The sequence below is a fragment of the Botryllus schlosseri genome, chromosome 7, assembly GCF_051294905.1.
Source record: "Botryllus schlosseri isolate E-star chromosome 7, Bs_hap1, whole genome shotgun sequence".
Taxonomy (NCBI): Eukaryota; Metazoa; Chordata; class Ascidiacea; order Stolidobranchia; family Styelidae; genus Botryllus; species Botryllus schlosseri.
This window is the reverse complement of record NC_137242.1, coordinates 6134359-6148926: the sequence shown is the minus strand read 5'-3', so window position 1 is coordinate 6148926 and position 14568 is coordinate 6134359. Positions and strand designations below refer to the sequence as shown.

The 14568-nt window shown below is 43.1% G+C and overlaps 2 protein-coding genes and 2 long non-coding RNA genes across 6 annotated transcripts; 2 read left to right on the top strand and 2 right to left on the bottom strand.

Annotated features, from left to right (window-relative positions):
• Window positions 1-594: 594 nt before the first annotated feature.
• LOC145443658 (uncharacterized) lies at window positions 595-4568 on the bottom strand. Of its 2 annotated transcripts, XM_080321597.1 has the most exons (5): window positions 4199-4562; window positions 2711-2785; window positions 2282-2383; window positions 2069-2215; window positions 595-2014 (listed from the first exon to the last, which is right to left on the bottom strand). In XM_080321597.1, the coding sequence occupies exons 1-5, from the start codon at window positions 4290-4292 to the stop codon at window positions 1656-1658; spliced, it is 777 nt and encodes a 258-aa protein (XP_080177723.1). In that variant the 5' UTR covers window positions 4293-4562; the 3' UTR covers window positions 595-1655. The 2 variants fall into 2 exon arrangements, with proteins under 2 accessions (XP_080177723.1, XP_080177722.1); XM_080321596.1 differs by having other exon boundaries at window positions 595-2215; window positions 4199-4568.
• On the top strand, window positions 1465-5882 carry LOC145443663 (uncharacterized). The gene is made up of 4 exons (XR_013916503.1): window positions 1465-1598; window positions 1669-3757; window positions 3796-4151; window positions 5017-5882. It is a non-coding gene; the product is annotated as an uncharacterized LOC145443663 (long non-coding RNA).
• On the bottom strand, window positions 4674-5513 carry LOC145443664 (uncharacterized). Its single transcript, XR_013916504.1, has 2 exons — window positions 5383-5513; window positions 4674-5344 (listed from the first exon to the last, which is right to left on the bottom strand). It is a non-coding gene; the product is annotated as an uncharacterized LOC145443664 (long non-coding RNA).
• Window positions 5883-6733: 851 nt separating the features above from the next.
• On the top strand, window positions 6734-8545 carry LOC145443662 (uncharacterized). Of its 2 annotated transcripts, none has more exons than XM_080321602.1 (3): window positions 6734-6858; window positions 6925-7317; window positions 8116-8545. In XM_080321602.1, the coding sequence occupies exons 1-3, from the start codon at window positions 6837-6839 to the stop codon at window positions 8193-8195; spliced, it is 495 nt and encodes a 164-aa protein (XP_080177728.1). In that variant the 5' UTR covers window positions 6734-6836; the 3' UTR covers window positions 8196-8545. The 2 variants fall into 2 exon arrangements, with proteins under 2 accessions (XP_080177728.1, XP_080177727.1); XM_080321601.1 differs by having other exon boundaries at window positions 6735-6858; window positions 6925-7071; window positions 7126-8545.
• Window positions 8546-14568: the final 6023 nt, after the last annotated feature.

The following is a 14568-nucleotide window of genomic DNA, read 5'->3' as shown; positions in this document are numbered from 1 at the left end:
TGGCAGTGGCTACTCGTCCGGACCCGGACGAATAATTTTCTCAGGCTATTCGTCCGGCACCGTGTGACGTAGGCCCGTTACTATGGAGACTGTATGCGTTTTTGACAGGCTTCGGTTTTGTACATTATTTATTCGCCCTTCTGGTTACTGATTTCAATGGTTACTGTTACTGATTTGTATGCTCATCATTATAGCTCCGAGGGAAAGTTTACGCCATACTAATAATTGCAAATAGCTGTGTTGAAAGTACCAGAACTTGACGCCCACCTTTACCTTTACAAGAGATGTTTACCTACGCTTAATGTAGTGAGAACAAGTAGGATAGTGATTTGTAAGCTCATAATTGGAGCTCCGAGGGAATGTTTGCGCCATACGAAGAGCTCCAAAGTGCTATCGTTAAATAACCGGATGCAGTCAGAACACGAACGATTCGCTGAAATTCTTGCTGTCTCCACCTATTTCTGAACTCATGCAAGCGCCATTGACCTAACCAATTGTACGTGAACTTGCACAGCTAAGACGGAATTGTCACCTCTGCTGTACTACGAGTACTCATACTTGATGTTGCTGTGCAGTAATGATTGGAATACCAACTGAGAGAGACTGTGCGTCTTTATTTTCATACAACAGAAATACAGAACAAATGGACAGCAGCAATGATCATACAGAAAACATGTGCATGCACAGTATTTGATGTCGGATAGAAGAGATCGATACAGCCATGGAAGTCAAGTGGTCTGATAAAACCCGCATGAAACAAGTATGCCTACATTGTCTCTGCATCATCTGACTGTAACAAATCGTAGTTGAAAAGATGAAGAAAAATTAAATGATAGCAAATGAATGAATGAAGCAATGTCTGGGCGAAGTAGGGCAACAGTGTTAATAGGAGAAAAATACCAGTATTTGGTGTCGGATAGGAGAGATCGATACAGCCTTGGATATCAAGTGGTCTGATAAAAACCCCATGAAACGAGTATATGCCTACATTGTCTCTGCATCATCCGTCTGTAACGAATTGTAGCTGAAAAGATGAAGAAAAATTAAATGATAGCAAATGAATGAATGAATGAAGCAATGTCTGGGCAAAGTAGGGCAACAGTGTTAATACGACTATCAGAGGTAATCAGGTAGGTCAAGAGTGTTAATAGGACTATCAGAGGTAATTAGGTATGGCAAGAGTGTTATTACGGTGACAAGAGGTAATGAGGTAATTTTTTTTATAATCTGCCATACAGCAGTTCACAGATGGTAATCCATTCAAAATGATCGGTCAGTCGATAGATCTCTTGGTTAGGTAACTATTAAATGGGCCCAAGTAGATATTTCCCTTCGATGAGGGTCCTGTATTAAGGGAGTGAACAACTTAAGCAGGTATGAAAAAGTCATCGAACACATACGACAAACTGTTCGAAAAATATTTGTGTACAACTTCAATGTTTATATGATCATTGGGTGTTAATCTGGTATGCATGCTGGTATTTCCGCACATTCCTTATTGCAGGTGACAGTAAATGCTGTGCATACAATTTGCTGCTTTCAAGATATTCAAGCATTGATAGCGTGTTTTCACTGGGAACATCAATCATGAAAACTAAGTAGCCTACTTTCAATGTCAAAGTTGCCGCTACACATTTTTCTAACAGAGGCATCTGTTATTTTTTGCAGCGGCCACAGAACCATTTGTTTTGTTTAGGGTAAGTGTTTAGTCCAGCACATAGAAGATGATCCCGGTTGAGACAGGAGTCGCAACGAATTGAATTGCTCTTTGTAAGTTGAAGGTCGCATACTCCACAGTACCAGTCTTTCTGACTATATTTACTTTGGAATGCCTTCATCACAGCAGCCCATCCATCATATGCGAAGTAATTCTTGATGTGGAGTATATTCACAGTCTCATCAAGGCAGCTGTTGGGGATGAGACGAGTGTCAGACGTGACAGACTTACTGCCCAATTTCTTTCCATACACTGCTTCATTAGTGTCAGATGGTGATACAAACCATGACAGCATCACTGTGAATAAGGCAGAAGTGAAATTTGCTGAAGTTCTGCATGAAATAAACTTACATCGGTCTCTGTCTTTAGGATGTATTTTTTTAAATGGAACTGGAGTGTCACATTTCTTCTTCTTCGGAAGGCCAACCACAGTTTGTTCCAAGCCTTTTGGGCGTCCTCTTTTTTTCAGTTTTGATGGCAGATGAATGTTGGAAAGATCTGAAACAGCAAGATCAGTTTTACTATAGTGTAGCAAGATAAAGTTTGGATTTATTTGACACCAACCCGTGAACTTGTCTGGTGTCATGGTGATTTTGCTACAGTCTACGGACACTGCTGGGGTGCTATTTTCTGCATCACAGACTTCGGACACTGCTATAGCGCAATCTGAAGGTAAACAAACATGCAAACATCATGAAATTGCAACATACATCTAAATCCAGTGAGTATAGTGACCTGGTCTGTGATTTAAGATAATTTCTTTATTGTAATCAAATTGCAACAAATATAGAGTTTATTGATACTGATATTTTGTGAAAGCAGTCCTAATAACATGATGTCTGGTAGCTTAATTAACCTGAGATGTTGCTTGTGAATAGTGTATGTATGGTTGATTGATTGAATGAATGACTGATAGGCCTACATTACTTGGTGATGTAGTGTTGTCTGCAACTAATAGACTAGAATAACATTTCAAGTAAAATGCTAACTAACCTGATGTCTCAACAATCACCACCGTCTTTTCCTTCGCAGAGGCATGAGATCCATCTTTGTTCGAATCAACACAACCTACCAGAAACGGAGAGGATACCGAAATAAATACGTGATACGTTACCCTGTATTTCAAGCGTAATGCACAGCATGTGTGGCAGTGCTGCTACTCGTAGTCCAGTAGCGAGCTAAAAAGGGGGCACTTCTTCGTTATTCTCCACACATCAGGAAGTGGTCTCCATGAAACCAATGCTTCCTATGAACATGTGAGAATTTATAAACGTTAAAATAAATTGATTTTCGCGTTGGGGTGGGGGATATTAGGGTCGGGTGGGTTAGGATTGGGGTGGCGGGATTGTGGTTGCATGTGTGGGGTTAGGATTGGGGGGTCAGCACGCGTGGGTTAGGATTAGGGTGTCGTAAGATGAGGTTGCATGTGTGGGGTTGCGTATGCGTAAAATGGGGTTACAGTTGCATGTGTGGGGGTTGCGTATGCGGGGTTAGGATAGGGGTGGCACGGTTGCACGTGTGGGGTTGCGTATGCGTAAAATGAGGTGGTGGGGTTACAGTTGCATGTGTGGGGTTTGCATGTGTTGGGTTGCGTATGCGGGGTTAGGATAGGGGTGGCAGGGTTGCGGTTGCATGTGTGGGGTTAGAAGGGTGTCGTAAGATGAGGTTGCATGTGTGGGGTTAGGATTAGGGTGTCGTAAGATGAGGTGGTGGGGTTGCAGTTGCATGTGTGGGGTGGTGGGGGTGTGGTTGCAGTTGCGTGTGCGGGGTTGCGTATGCGTAAAATGAGGTGGTGGGGTTACAGTTGCATGTGTGGGGTTTGCATGTGTTGGGTTGCGTATGCGGGGTTAGGATAGGGGTGGCAGGGTTGCGGTTGCATGTGTGGGGTTAGAAGGGTGTCGTAGATGGGGTTAGGATTAGGGTGGGGGTGTGGTTGCAGTTGCGTGTGCGGGGTTAGGATAGCGGTTGCGGTTGCATGTGTGGGGTTAGGGATTGGGGTGTCAGCACGTGTGGGTTAGGATTAGGGTGTCGTAAGATGAGGTGGTGGGCTGTGCGGGGTTGCGTATGCGTAAAATGAGGTGGTGGGGTTACAGTTGCATGTGTTGGGTTGCGTATGCGGGGTTAGGATAGGGGTGGCAGGGTTGCGGTTGCATGTGTGGGGTTAGAAGGGTGTCGTAAGATGAGGTTGCATGTGTGGGGTTAGGATTAGGGTGGGGGTGTGGTTGCAGTTGCGTGGTTAGGATAGGGGTTGCGGTTGCATGTGTGGGGTTAGGGATTGGGGTGTCAGCACGTGTGGGTTAGGATTAGGGTGTCGTAAGATGAGGTGGTGGGGTGTCATAGGAATGGGTTGGGGTTTAGGCTGAGGCTAATTTAACCCTAATTTCACGATACCAAGACTACAAAATGCTCATGGGGAACATTGCTTGTTCATGTGGTTGTGGACCCGGTGGAAATTCCGTATCATACGTAACGCTTACTTACCGTTGGTTAGGTCGTAAACCCTTAGATAAGCTCTGAAATCTACGGCCGCCGTGGATGCAGTGAAAAGATATCTGACCATACTTGAGCGCATCATTGAAATTTCGCTGAGTGGTTCGCTTTCTTACTGCATCGAGCGTACGTGAATCTCTCTTGTAGAGCTGGACGTAATTTTCTTTCTGGTATTTCTCCAAAGCACTTTTTAAGTCTTCATAAGAGGCGAACCTACTCTCGGAATCCATGCCGCAGTTACGGCCCACAGTTCCGGAAATCGCCGGCACCCATTCTACAGTTGCGGCATGCTTACACCGGACGAATAGCCTGAGGAACTTTATTCGTCCGGGTCCGGACGAGTAGACACTTCCTTTCTTTAATATAAAAGTTGGAAGTGTCTACTCGTCCGGACCCGGACGAATAAAGTTCCTCAGGCTATTCGTCCGGTGTAAGCATGCCGCAACTGTAGAATGGGTGCCGGCGATTTCCGGAACTGTGGGCCGTAACTGCGGCATGGATTCCGAGAGTAGGTTCGCCTCTTATGAAGACTTAAAAAGTGCTTTGGAGAAATACCAGAAAGAAAATTACGTCCAGCTCTACAAGAGAGATTCACGTACGCTCGATGCAGTAAGAAAGCGAACCACTCAGCGAAATTTCAATGATGCGCTCAAGTATGGCCAGATATCTTTTCACTGCATCCACGGCGGCCGTAGATTTCAGAGCTTATCTAAGGGTTTACGACCTAACCAACGGTAAGTAAGCGTTACGTATGATACGGAATTTCCACCGGGTCCACAACCACATGAACAAGCAATGTTCCCCATGAGCATTTTGTAGTCTTGGTATCGTGAAATTAGGGTTAAATTAGCCTCAGCCTAAACCCCAACCCATTCCTATGACACCCCACCACCTCATCTTACGACACCCTAATCCTAACCCACACGTGCTGACACCCCAATCCCTAACCCCACACATGCAACCGCAACCCCTATCCTAACCACGCAACTGCAACCACACCCCCACCCTAATCCTAACCCCACACATGCAACCTCATCTTACGACACCCTTCTAACCCCACACATGCAACCGCAACCCTGCCACCCCTATCCTAACCCCGCATACGCAACCCAACACATGCAACTGTAACCCCACCACCTCATTTTACGCATACGCAACCCCGCACAGCCCACCACCTCATCTTACGACACCCTAATCCTAACCCACACGTGCTGACACCCCAATCCCTAACCCCACACATGCAACCGCAACCGCTATCCTAACCCCGCACACGCAACTGCAACCACACCCCCACCCTAATCCTAACCCCATCTACGACACCCTTCTAACCCCACACATGCAACCGCAACCCTGCCACCCCTATCCTAACCCCGCATACGCAACCCAACACATGCAAACCCCACACATGCAACTGTAACCCCACCACCTCATTTTACGCATACGCAACCCCGCACACGCAACTGCAACCACACCCCCACCACCCCACACATGCAACTGCAACCCCACCACCTCATCTTACGACACCCTAATCCTAACCCCACACATGCAACCTCATCTTACGACACCCTTCTAACCCCACACATGCAACCGCAACCCTGCCACCCCTATCCTAACCCCGCATACGCAACCCAACACATGCAAACCCCACACATGCAACTGTAACCCCACCACCTCATTTTACGCATACGCAACCCCACACGTGCAACCGTGCCACCCCTATCCTAACCCCGCATACGCAACCCCCACACATGCAACTGTAACCCCATTTTACGCATACGCAACCCCACACATGCAACCTCATCTTACGACACCCTAATCCTAACCCACGCGTGCTGACCCCCCAATCCTAACCCCACACATGCAACCACAATCCCGCCACCCCAATCCTAACCCACCCGACCCTAATATCCCCCACCCCAACGCGAAAATCAATTTATTTTAACGTTTATAAATTCTCACATGTTCATAGGAAGCATTGGTTTCATGGAGACCACTTCCTGATGTGTGGAGAATAACGAAGAAGTGCCCCCTTTTTAGCTCGCTACTGGACTACGAGTAGCAGCACTGCCACACATGCTGTGCATTACGCTTGAAATACAGGGTAACGTATCACGTATTTATTTCGGTATCCTCTCCGTTTCTGGTAGGTTGTGTTGATTCGAACAAAGATGGATCTCATGCCTCTGCGAAGGAAAAGACGGTGGTGATTGTTGAGACATCAGGTTAGTTAGCATTTTACTTGAAATGTTATTCTAGTCTATTAGTTGCAGACAACACTACATCACCAAGTAATGTAGGCCTATCAGTCATTCATTCAATCAATCAACCATACATACACTATTCACAAGCAACATCTCAGGTTAATTAAGCTACCAGACATCATGTTATTAGGACTGCTTTCACAAAATATCAGTATCAATAAACTCTATATTTGTTGCAATTTGATTACAATAAAGAAATTATCTTAAATCACAGACCAGGTCACTATACTCACTGGATTTAGATGTATGTTGCAATTTCATGATGTTTGCATGTTTGTTTACCTTCAGCTTGCACTATAGCATTGTCCGAAGTCTGTGATGCAGAAAATAGCACCCCAGCAGTGTCCGTAGACTGTAGCAAAATCACCATGACACCAGACAAGTTCACGGGTTGGTGTCAAATAAATCCAAACTTTATCTTGCTACACTATAGTAAAACTGATCTTGCTGTTTCAGATCTTTCCAACATTCATCTGCCATCAAAACTGAAAAAAAGAGGACGCCCAAAAGGCTTGGAACAAACTGTGGTTGGCCTTCCGAAGAAGAAGAAATGTGACACTCCAGTTCCATTTAAAAAAATACATCCTAAAGACAGAGACCGATGTAAGTTTATTTCATGCAGAACTTCAGCAAATTTCACTTCTGCCTTATTCACAGTGATGCTGTCATGGTTTGTATCACCATCTGACACTAATGAAGCAGTGTATGGAAAGAAATTGGGCAGTAAGTCTGTCACGTCTGACACTCGTCTCATCCCCAACAGCTGCCTTGATGAGACTGTGAATATACTCCACATCAAGAATTACTTCGCATATGATGGATGGGCTGCTGTGATGAAGGCATTCCAAAGTAAATATAGTCAGAAAGACTGGTACTGTGGAGTATGCGACCTTCAACTTACAAAGAGCAATTCAATTCGTTGCGACTCCTGTCTCAACCGGGATCATCTTCTATGTGCTGGACTAAACACTTACCCTAAACAAAACAAATGGTTCTGTGGCCGCTGCAAAAAATAACAGATGCCTCTGTTAGAAAAATGTGTAGCGGCAACTTTGACATTGAAAGTAGGCTACTTAGTTTTCATGATTGATGTTCCCAGTGAAAACACGCTATCAATGCTTGAATATCTTGAAAGCAGCAAATTGTATGCACAGCATTTACTGTCACCTGCAATAAGGAATGTGCGGAAATACCAGCATGCATACCAGATTAACACCCAATGATCATATAAACATTGAAGTTGTACACAAATATTTTTCGAACAGTTTGTCGTATGTGTTCGATGACTTTTTCATACCTGCTTAAGTTGTTCACTCCCTTAATACAGGACCCTCATCGAAGGGAAATATCTACTTGGGCCCATTTAATAGTTACCTAACCAAGAGATCTATCGACTGACCGATCATTTTGAATGGATTACCATCTGTGAACTGCTGTATGGCAGATTATAAAAAAAATTACCTCATTACCTCTTGTCACCGTAATAACACTCTTGCCATACCTAATTACCTCTGATAGTCCTATTAACACTCTTGACCTACCTGATTACCTCTGATAGTCGTATTAACACTGTTGCCCTACTTTGCCCAGACATTGCTTCATTCATTCATTCATTTGCTATCATTTAATTTTTCTTCATCTTTTCAGCTACAATTCGTTACAGACGGATGATGCAGAGACAATGTAGGCATATACTCGTTTCATGGGGTTTTTATCAGACCACTTGACTTCCAAGGCTGTATCGATCTCTCCTATCCGACACCAAATACTGGTATTTTTCTCCTATTAACACTGTTGCCCTACTTCGCCCAGACATTGCTTCATTCATTCATTTGCTATCATTTAATTTTTCTTCATCTTTTCAACTACGATTTGTTACGGTCAGATGATGCAGAGACAATGTAGGCATACTTGTTTCATGCGGGTTTTATCAGACCACTTGACTTCCATGGCTGTATCGATCTCTTCTATCCGACATCAAATACTGTGCATGCACATGTTTTCTGTATGATCATTGCTGCTGTCCATTTGTTCTGTATTTCTGTTGTATGAAAATAAAGACGCACAGTCTCTCTCAGTTGGTATTCCAATCATTACTGCACAGCAACATCAAGTATGAGTACTCGTAGTACAGCAGAGGTGACAATTCCGTCTTAGCTGTGCAAGTTCACGTACAATTGGTTAGGTCAATGGCGCTTGCATGAGTTCAGAAATAGGTGGAGACAGCAAGAATTTCAGCGAATCGTTCGTGTTCTGACTGCATCCGGTTATTTAACGATAGCACTTTGGAGCTCTTCGTATGGCGCAAACATTCCCTCGGAGCTCCAATTATGAGCTTACAAATCACTATCCTACTTGTTCTCACTACATTAAGCGTAGGTAAACATCTCTTGTAAAGGTAAAGGTGGGCGTCAAGTTCTGGTACTTTCAACACAGCTATTTGCAATTATTAGTATGGCGTAAACTTTCCCTCGGAGCTATAATGATGAGCATACAAATCAGTAACAGTAACCATTGAAATCAGTAACCAGAAGGGCGAACAAATAATGTACAAAACCGAAGCCTGTCAAAAACGCATACAGTCTCCATAGTAACGGCAGGCAGGCAGCTCTGAAATCTACGGCCGCCGTGGATGCAGTGAAAAGATATCTGGCCATACTTGAGCGCATCATTGAAATTTCGCTGAGTGGTTCGCTTTCTTACTGCATCGAGCGTACGTGAATCTCTCTTGTAGAGCTGGACGTAATTTTCTTTCTGGTATTTCTCCAAAGCACTTTTTAAGTCTTCATAAGAGGCGAACCTACTCTCGGAATCCATGCCGCAGTTACGGCCCACAGTTCCGGAAATCGCCGGCACCCATTCTACAGTTGCGGCATGCTTACACCGGACGAATAGCCTGAGGAACTTTATTCGTCCGGGTCCGGACGAGTAGACACTTCCTAAAGAAAAACCATTCCACAGCATATAGGCCTAATTCCACATTGCATCTCGTACCCCTTTATGTGGTTCTTCCTACCCCGATGGGGTCTACGGACCCTGGTTAAGAACCCCCGGAACATAAATCTCCAATCGCCAAAGAATGCATTGGTGTTACAGCTGTGGAGCGTAGGCTACTATTACCTCACTCGACACCGATAATAACATGGATAAAGATAACAAAAACACCCAGCATGTAACCAACTATACGTCACGGGGGTCACTGAATGCCAATGGTTGCCAGACTGGCTTGATTAGATGGCTATCTATATACCCTACGCAACGCAAGCTACGACCTTTTGATGTTTTACTATTCCCCATGACAGTTTCATAGATTGTTGCGTCCGTAGGATTAGCAAGTCACCACCGCGAGTCGCCAGTCCTTCTCTGATTTTAACGTTTGACCCGACTCAACTCGAGTCATTTTTATTTAATCAGCATCCAGTCAATCCGAAATAGAGTATAATTTTACGAAAGGTCGCACCAAACCAAATCACAATTTTCAGTCACGAATCATCAACGGGTCATGTTTTATCAACATGAACTAGAAATGTGACGCAATAGCTGATCTACTACTGCATGATAGCTTTTAAAAGTGATGTGATAGTGAAGTTGATAGTTGAAATTTCAGTGACTTTTATAGTAGTTTTTGGGTGAACTTCAAGTTCAAGCAAATATATAGCACTTGAATATATTGATGAATACTTGATGTTTCAAAAATGCCGTCGCGGGCCGCACAAAATGATCTCTACCTTAGGGTATTTAATAACGCCGAGCGAGATAGTGTAATGGCTGTGCGTCCGGCTTCTCGATCGGTAGGCAGTGGGTTCGATCCCCGGCCGGGTCAGACCAAAGACTCGAAAACTGGTATCCGCGGCTATCCTGCTAGGCGCTCAACAATCACGGATAGCATGGAGGAGAAAAAAACCGGGGGTGCAGACTAGATGACCTTTCTATAAAGGCGGTGTCGCATCTCCGTCGTCAAAGCATCTAGATGGTGCAGGCGAAGAAGAATACCATCTCTCTCTCTCTCTCTCTCTCTCTCTTTCTCTCTATTTAATATCATCTCCGATCTAGTACCCTGAAAATTATCATTTGAAGATATAAAAAACTAGAAAAATACCCGATGAAAGAGCGCACTTATATGGAATGTAAAGAGCAAGAAATAGCCGCGGAATAGATATTAACATCGAGAAAAAACTGTGACATCGGGCAACTAGGTCGAGGTGGATGGCAGTTTAAGAGACAGCAATTGCGACCGCAACTGGCCGTTCGGCATTCTCCTATCTGTTCATTACATCGCATTGTGTCGTATCGCATTTGTACATTGTGTGTGTCTTGTTAAGATGAAAATGCAATCTGACGATTATTATTGATACAATCCTGCTTTCAACTTTTCCAAAGTATCTCTAGTAATACCTCAAGTACCCTATTCTAACTTAGCTCAAGTTAGAGAAGCTCTGCGAATGATCTGCCTCGATTTTAGATGCTTACGATGCCACAACTAGTCACTATAAATATATTTATATAAGGGTGGTCCTTAAAAACGAATTTTGGAAGTTGTTGGTGTGACCCTGCCAAAATGTGATGTTTGGTTTAGAAACACGCTGCGTGAAATTTTATTTATATTCAATAAGATTTATAGGTGACTCAATGGATCTGAAATTCTGCCCATACTATGGCAATGGGACGGATATAGTCACTTTAATAGTTGCTATTAGGCCAACGCTTGAAAGCCTGGGTTACATCGTCTGGGTATTAGCTGATCATTGGCAGGGGTGTCATGATGACCAATATCATTTTATGTTGCCAAGTAAAGTCTGCTTGAGGGTGTTAGGGCGTATTTTTGCGGAGACCAGCAACAACTCCAAATACAAACTACAGTGGCTTATTGTTCATTGTGAGAAGCGAGTGGCGCAGTTGGTTATGTACCAGTGTCACGACACCTAAGGTGGTAGTTCGAATCCCGTTCTATGTGTCGGAAGTTCATCTGGGCTCCTCATCGCTGACCTCGTTGCATATGCAGTGTCGTACTAAAAGCCCGTGCGAAAAGCCCAGATGAAGGAAGTAAAGTCGAGCTTACGAAAATCCTCTGCAATGAGGACGCGTGCGAGAGAGAGAGAGAGTGGATGACGCGGATGAGAGCGTGACTGGAATTCACCCGCAAAAATCGCACCACAAGCAAAAGAGCAAGCATGATCGGGCGGAAATGACCTTATCGGTGTTAAGCGCCTGTTCAATAAAAAAAACCACTTACAATGCTTGCTGTTTTTGGCGCCGATTTAGACGCGGGATTGATTCGCCTGCACTTGGTTGATTAACTTCCTGATAGCCGTGACGATTGGGATTTCGGGACCTAGAAAACAGTTAATAGTGACCTATATGCCCTATTACTACGTTGATTGACTTCCTGACACCCGCGCCTATTTGGAGGTATAGGCCTACGTGACTCTAAAACGACCGAAGAGTTTTGCCGTTTTTCGAGCAACATTACGAAGACGGGGGAGATAGTGTAATGGTTACGATAAGCGTCAACCAAGCAGACGGACCGGGTTGGGTTCCTCTTCCCCTGCCGTTGCAGTTCTTACGGCGACAAAAAGGCCCAGAAAAAGACCCGACGAAGAAAGCAACACAAGGTATGGAAAGAACTAGTAGAAAATAACTGTGACGTCGGGCACTCTAGTCCGAAGTGGATGTTAGAGTAAAGGATCGCTACTGATGCGTGTCGTTCATCTGTTCATCTGTTCATGACATCGCATTGTGTCTTATCGCATTGTACATAGTGTGTGACTTGTTCAGATGAAAAATATAACCCACCGATGTTATGTTATGTTACGAATGCGTTGCTTGACTTCCTGATTTCCGTGCCTATTAAAACAGTTGATGGCAACCAAATACGTTTCGCTCGCAATATTACGACTACGTTGCGTTGTTGTCCGTTCTATCGTATTGCTTGGAGTAATACTACTTGCATTGAGTGGAAAGTTACATCGTTACGTCTATTTCTACTCCAATATTTTTATATCTTCATTTTCTACTCGTATTGGTTTATTTTTGACTTGAAAATCGCTATACGTCCATTTGCAATCGAGTAATAATTTACGGCATTACTTCTGCTTCTACTCAAGCTCGTTTCGAATATTCATTTTCTACTTTCACCGGAAGTAGCTATTTCTATTTGCTGTTGAGTAGAAAGTGACGGTGTTGCTGCTGGTTTTACTCGTGTCCTTTTTAGATTAGACGAACTGCCTTCGCTGGTGGGCAGCGAAACGTCGCGTCGCGGAGTTATGCGCGTGTTCGAATCGTTTCAACACTGGGAGGCGAGCTCGTGTTTTTTCGTCGTGCTTTACGAAGGAATCATAGCTAACCTGTTCCCAGGTATACAGTGGCGTAGCAACCACTTGTCGCTTATGACTCTGCGCCATGGGCGGTAGACTGCAAGGGGCGGCAGAATGTGAGGAGATAACGTGTTTTTGTAGTCAACACTGCAGAAGTACTGAAAAAGGAAGTCGAGACGAAGTGATGACCTTTGATTAGTCAACACAACAAGATACCCAGTAAATGTAATTGAAAAGATTGAAACTATTTTAAAACTTCGGCGGTATTTGCAACGAAAGCATATGCTCCTACGCCACCGTCCAGGTAACGTGACTTTGTTCATCGTAGCGTATACTTCTGCCTTTTCGAGCCTAGGCTTTACTTGCTCCGTTGTTGCTAAGCATTGCCCGGTTTCTGCTTCACCGCGTGATATCTAGGGCTGCACTCTAAATTCGAATGCGTGCAGAGGAACGCAAATTTACACGCCAAATCCGTTTTTTTTTCTAACTACCACACAACGTGCTGGAGCCGATGTGTGCCTGGCTATCCTGTGTTTAGTGGTGGTGTGTTCATGCTGACTGGTGCAGAGCTCGAAATTAATACCACCCATCCATGAATTTTTACTCAGCTTAGGCTCAAAAAAGATTTTATTGCAACGAAAGATGAATACAGAACATTCATTTGCCGACGAAAATGTGTGAATTTCTAGCTTGCACAGTTGAAAAATTCAAGCTTTTCCAAATAGAAATAAGAACTACAGCTACAAAGTTATCATAAATTAGATTCTAATGAGAGCAAAGAAACGTTTCACTAATTGGTGTAGAATTAGAATTATAGTGACACAGTTGTTTTCGCAAATTAGATTCTAATTAGAGAAAAGAAGCATTTCACAAATTGGTCTAGAAATAGAATTATAGCGACACTGTTGCAACCACAAATTACATTTGAATCAGAGCAAAGAAACATTTCACAAATTGGGATAGAATTACAATCCTAGCGACACGGTTGTTTCCACAAATCAGATTCTAATTAGAGCAAAGAAACATTTCACAAATTGGGATAGAATTAGAATCACAGCGACACAGTTGTTATCACAAATTAGATTCTAATTAGAGCAAAGAAGCATTTCACAAATTGGTGTGGAATTAGAATTATAGCGACACAGTTGTTTTCGCACTAATTCGAGCAAAGAAACATTTCACAAATTGGGATGGAATTAGAATCATAGCGACACAGTTGTTATCACAAATTAGATTCTGATTTGAGCAAAAAACATTTCAAAAATTGGAGTAGAATTACAATCCTAGAGACACGGTTGTTTTCAATAATTAGTTTCTAATTGGAGCAAAGAAACATTTCACAAATAGGTATGGAATTAGAATTATAGCGACACAGTTGTTATCACAAATTAGATTCTAATTAGAGCAAAAAACATTTCAAAAATTTGAGTAGAATTACAATCCTAGCGACACGGTTGTTTTCAATAATTAGTTTCTAATTAGAGCAAAGAAACATTTCACAAATTGGTATGGAATTAGAATTATAGCGACACAGTTGTTATCACAAATTAGATTCTAATTAGAGCAAAAAACATTTCAAAAATTTGAGTAGAATTACAATCCTAGTGACACGGTTGTTTTCAATAATTAGTTTCTAATTAGAGCAAAGAAACATTTCACAAATTGGTATGGAATTAGAATTATAGCGACACAGTTGTTATCACAAATTAGATTATAATTACAGCAAAAAACATTTCAAAAATTAGAGTAGAATTACAATCCTAGCGACACGGTTGTTTTCAATAAT

Excerpts from the sequence above, each read along its gene's own strand:
- LOC145443662 (XM_080321601.1), top strand. The coding sequence starts at position 6,837 with ATGACACCAGACAAGTTCACGG. Across the intron at positions 6,859-6,924 it reads GACACCAGACAAGTTCACGG|ATCTTTCCAACATTCATCTG; the intron begins GTTGGTGTCAAA and ends TTGCTGTTTCAG. Across the intron at positions 7,072-7,125 it reads TCCTAAAGACAGAGACCGAT|TGATGCTGTCATGGTTTGTA; the intron begins GTAAGTTTATTT and ends CCTTATTCACAG.
- LOC145443658 (XM_080321596.1), bottom strand. The coding sequence starts at position 4,292 with ATGATGCGCTCAAGTATGGTCAGATATCTTTTCACTGCATCCACGGCG. Across the intron at positions 2,786-4,198 it reads GGTTTACGACCTAACCAACG|GTTGTGTTGATTCGAACAAA; the intron begins GTAAGTAAGCGT and ends CGTTTCTGGTAG. Across the intron at positions 2,216-2,281 it reads GACACCAGACAAGTTCACGG|ATCTTTCCAACATTCATCTG; the intron begins GTTGGTGTCAAA and ends TTGCTGTTTCAG.